General features: G+C 36.2%; 1 protein-coding gene across 3 annotated transcripts in view; it reads right to left on the bottom strand.

Annotated features, from left to right (window-relative positions):
- The window catches only part of dph1 (diphthamide biosynthesis 1), a 115,945-nt gene extending 111,040 nt beyond the window's left edge, over nucleotides 1–4,905 (bottom strand). For 2 of the 3 annotated variants that reach the window (XR_476424.2, XM_007554349.2), the window contains exons 1-2: nucleotides 4,609–4,905; nucleotides 1,560–1,709 (exon numbers count right to left, since the gene is read on the bottom strand). Coding sequence is in view for 2 of the 3 variants with exons in the window: in XM_007554349.2 (XP_007554411.1) it covers nucleotides 1,560–1,709; nucleotides 4,609–4,660 (202 nt within the window). In the remaining variant the exon portion in view is untranslated. Of the gene's footprint in view, nucleotides 1–1,559; nucleotides 1,710–2,704; nucleotides 2,869–4,608 lie in introns of those variants that run through there. The other variant, XM_016672643.1, reaches the window with a different exon arrangement.

Genomic DNA, 4,905 nt, shown 5'->3' with positions numbered 1-4,905 from the left:
CTTCATCTCTTCCATTGGCCAGCTAATTATTCCGGCAGGGTATCTGATTACTGGTAAGGCATAGCTGTTTATTGCACGAATCTTGTTCTCGCCATTGAGCTGGCTTCTCAGGACTTGCCTTATTCGTTGGAGGTATTTGGCTGTGGCTCCTTTCCTTGTGACCTCATGGCTCCTTTCCTTGTGACCTCATCGAGGTTGCCATTTGCTTGTGGTATTCCCAGGTACTTGTAGCTGTGCTCTATGTCTGCTATTGTTCCTTCTGGTATATATCTTTTTTTGGGGGGGCATATTGCTCAGAGATACTACATTTCCTATTTGTTTTGGTGGTTTGGTGGATTCGTCCTGTCGCTGTTTCCAGAAATTCTCATCTTACTGTCAGTGCAGGCAAAGGTAACCTTTTTCAAAAAAGGACATGTTGCAGGTGGGAAATTGTGCAGTAGCAGCTATCAAAGTCAGTTAAGTCAAAACACACTCATATATGGCTTCAAGCATTTTTACCTTAAACTGGCTTTCTGCATCAAATGGCAAATGCAATGGAATCTTAAAGTCCCCTCCCTCTGAGCAGTAACACAAATCTAGTTATATTTATGAAATAATCATGAGTTACTGGTGAAATCTTCAGTGCAACTCAACATTTTAGCAGAAAATAGGGGAATTTCTAACAGTTTTGTCTCTTCTAAGTAATACACTTATGTAACATTTCTGAGAAAAGTACAAAACAGACAAAAAAACCCCCAAATAATCTGAAGTTTCCTTGATGCTCATTTTGTTTCTCAAGTCTTTTGCACCAAGTTATATTTCAGTAAGTGTCATAAAACTTCAAAACTGCTGAAACACCAAGTTCTTTAAATCAAGGTTACAAACCTGCACACTTAACAACTGGAATATTGACCAATACATTTGATGTAATGATGCTACTTGCCAAAATGTAATATCTGTTATTAGTTTTCACAACTGTTAACTATATAATATAATTTATGGTTTTCACAATGCAGAACTCTTTGAACCACCATGTTGTTGTAATGTGCTATGCAGTTAAACTTCACTGATTGGTTGAAATAACAAAAATGAAATGTATCTCATTAGATGAGTGCCATGTAGTCTTCCTAAAATACAGAACTGCTTTTTAACACACTTTTCTTGTCAAATCACCATCCTCAACATCAAAAAAATCCCAAACTTGTTTTGGTGCTTTAAATTATTAAAATAAAAATAAGCTAAAATGTGTTCACTTTTAAAACATCATTGTTCAAAGGAGCTCAACTTATAGATTCATTTTGTTAAAGCATTGGTGAAATTAGGCAATTTTCAGCATTAGAATCAAACTTCTTCAAAGTAAAGCACATGGAGACACATAAGTGTAAACATATTTTTCAGAAGGTAAGACCACCAAAATATATTTTTGCTATGCTGTAAAGGATCATCTGAACCTGCTATATTACTATTTAACATCTGCTACACTTTCATCTCGAAAGCAAATATTAAGACTGGGTGAGTCGAAAGTGCAAATATAGAAATTAAAATGAACAAATTGTCTAAAGGAAGATTAAAAGCATCACCTCTCTTCGCTTTTGCTTGTCTCACTCTCCAAACGGTCTTGTGGATCTCAAAGTTGTAATTTGACGGCAGGACCTTGATGGCTTCCTGTAGCTCAGGGTCTTGGAGGATTTCATCTGGAATCTGATTGGCTACCCGTCGAGGACCCCGCGCTGCAGAGGAAAGGTGATCATTGACATATTATCAGTTTGAGAAAACAAACCGGGTGAATCATACAAAAGGACCAACAGCAGAACATTAACAACCGGTGTGTGGGAGGAGCAGATTATAGAGAAGGAACCGTCACTCAAATTAGATTTCCACAAATTACTGATGGGTTTAAAATTCAGTGAAATCAGAGAAGATTTCACTGAATTTACATCTCTACTTAGGGTAGAGATGTAATTTCAGTGACAACATCAATGTATAAATGGAAAATTTAAATTTAAATTCAGCACCTAAAACATCTCTTCCCGGCTTTATTGTACAAGTTTACATTTCCACAGAGCATTATTCCAGATTATGCATTGTTATTTATTTTATTTTTTTTAAGATGGAGAATGTATTAATGTTTGAATCACAAACTAAAATCTAAAAGAATTATTTATAGATAGCTAATGATAAATAATAGTCATTTATCAGGTTTTCACTTTAAAAAAGATCTTAAATAAAATATGCACCCTTGTATGGGCTCTGAGGGGTGTAAATACATTTCTATTCTAATCAGCTGTGTGATTGGTCCACGCGCTGTCGGGTTTAAATGCATAAACTATAAACCTCTCTATTACAAACCTATCCTTTAGGAATAAATCTGCTCTGCTAGTGAAATGCTAAGCGCAAAAGAGACGCTTGCAGCCCGGCTTTTAAAAAAACCAAAAAATATATATATATTTTTTTGTTTTGTTTGCTTTTAATTTTCCTAGAATCGTAAACAAGCGACGCTTTGCCTGGCGGCGGGGCTAGTAAAGCATGGTGGGCCGCCAGGCTTATAATACACTGGGGGAAACCCTGGTGTAGATTTATAATTAAATCTACACCAGCTTTACTTAGAAAGCACTTTAAGAACAGATATTAACTGCACCAAAGTTTTGTACGGTATTCATAAGAAAATAAAATACAGATGAAAAGACATCAGAATAAAACACAATAAATTAAACAGGTAAGATACCTGGATCACAATGCATTAGAAGAATAAAATTATTATAGGGAGTGATGTGAAGTGTTCCAGTAATATTGAAGGGTAAGTTGTTCCACAGAAAGGACCAGTGACAGCAAATGTCCAGTCTCCTCTGCTTTTATGTGTGCTTCTGGGAACATGTAAGAGCAGTTTATTATTTAATCAAAGTGTTCTGGAAAAGAAGAACATCATTATGGAGACATGGCGCATCCAAGGCAGTTCATAAAAGAATAAAAAAGAAACGATAAAAGAATTAAAACAATAATATAGGTAAGAAACTGGCAGTCAATGCAGAAGAGCCGGAAATGTGGCTACATGCTCACGTTTCCGGTTAAGAGTCGAGCGAGACATTTGGAGACATTGTCAAGAAGATTGCTCCATTTTTCTATATGATGAGTCATCTAAACACAAAAACTGTTCTCAAGTTCTCTAGTTTAGTTTTTATTAAAAGGCTGCCCGACTCTGTGTAAAAATATGATTGCTCATCTTACTCTTTGAAACATGCATTTTGTATCTTCACAGTCTACAGTAAGAGCAAGAATAAGAGCAATAAAATACTAGCTGATATTGATATTTTGATAAACGTTTGCCTATTTTTCCCGTCCCTGAACAACATAACAGGTTAAGGTATGCTTAAAAAGTTCAATTAGCTAATTTCTTATTTTTTTGTTTTTATCTCAAAATGGATTTAAAAATAATAATAATAATAATAATAATAATAATGTACTCAAAACTAGTACTTCTCTTGCATCTACAACAGATGTTGGAGAATTGAAAGGTGGCTAAACTCTCAAATATATAAGTAAGGAATAACGGACGCAAGACCTTGCTGCTTGGCCTTAGACGGGTATGGAGATTTATTACACACTTCCACTGATTCGTCTTACAGCTTTATTAATACAAAAACCAAAAATGTCCTTGTATTCTTAACATCAACCTTTTTATACAATCTCATCTTCACTGCTGTAAGTTGGAAAGTTTCGACCAATGGTATTGCTACCCTTGATTTATGTGAGGATCCTGGCACCCTTCAACACTGGGTGTGTGTTGGACTTCCTTGAAAATATTCGGGACCTCTTGACCTCAACATCTGCTCCATTTCAGAATTGTCGAATAAGCCAATTCATCAGAGGTTGTTGTTTTTACCTGTCCAAACAGCATCCTTTCCAAGTCATATTTGGTCCAACTTTGTGCTTCGTACGCAAGGGAAGGGAGGGTGTCAGGTCAGCTTGACCCAAAGAGGTGCCAAGAATCCTTTCCAAAAAGAACTCCATAAATAGTATTTCCTCTCTTACACAGACAACCAGCCCATTTCCTTAGCACTTCCTTTTCATTTAATAAAAGTCTTAAGCAAACGCATAGTCTACTTTTAATTCTGACAAAAAGCAGAGGCAGTCTACTCAAATATAAGAAGAACCATTTTGTGTTATTTTAAGTTATTCAAAAAGGAAGCAAAGTTTAAAGTGGAAAGCCATTGAATGAGGAAAATAGTTTAAAGCATTTAAAGACGTGGTGTAGTTTTTGCAGTAAACTACACAAATATGAACATGGCTTTCCATGTTCATATTTGCTTAAAAAAACAGACTCATTTCAGCATGTTTTCCTAATAGAAAACTCTGAGTTTATTTGCTCATGGAACATGATAAGTTTAAAACTAAAGACAGAAATCATGCACTGTAAAAGAAATGTTGTAATTAACTCAAAATGAATCAGCTGTGATATTCAACGTGTTGGCGTGTGAATTAGAGACATTTAAAACATCATGTTATCTCTCCTACTAGACCGTGCAAGAAAGCCGGTAAAACTGTATCTGACTCACACTGTTAATAAAACACTGAACGAACATGAAACGACAGGACACATTACATGTTTCATTAGCGACATGTTTCCTTTACCTGTAGGCTTTTTGACTGGAACTATCTCCACTTCGGTCGTGGGCGCAGCCATGTTTGCTCACTTCCAAACAAGAAGCACGTGAGCGATAGAAAGGCCAATCCAATCGCTAGAGGAGGAAAGGCACGATAAGACGAGCACTGAACTCATCGATGGCACAGCGGCGGACCAGAATACAAGTTACGTTCTTCTTCTTCTACAGAGCACCTTCCATTTACGTCGAATCGTCTGATACGATATTTAGCTAGAACTGTTCGCCCTCACAAAACCGAAACACACACAAGAAAATGTTTCAGAAG

Source organism: Poecilia formosa, unplaced genomic scaffold, assembly GCF_000485575.1.
Source record: "Poecilia formosa unplaced genomic scaffold, Poecilia_formosa-5.1.2 Scaffold63, whole genome shotgun sequence".
In the NCBI taxonomy this organism is placed as follows: Eukaryota; Metazoa; Chordata; class Actinopteri; order Cyprinodontiformes; family Poeciliidae; genus Poecilia; species Poecilia formosa.
Note: the sequence above shows the minus strand (reverse complement) of the source record. Positions and strands in the feature narration are given on the sequence as shown.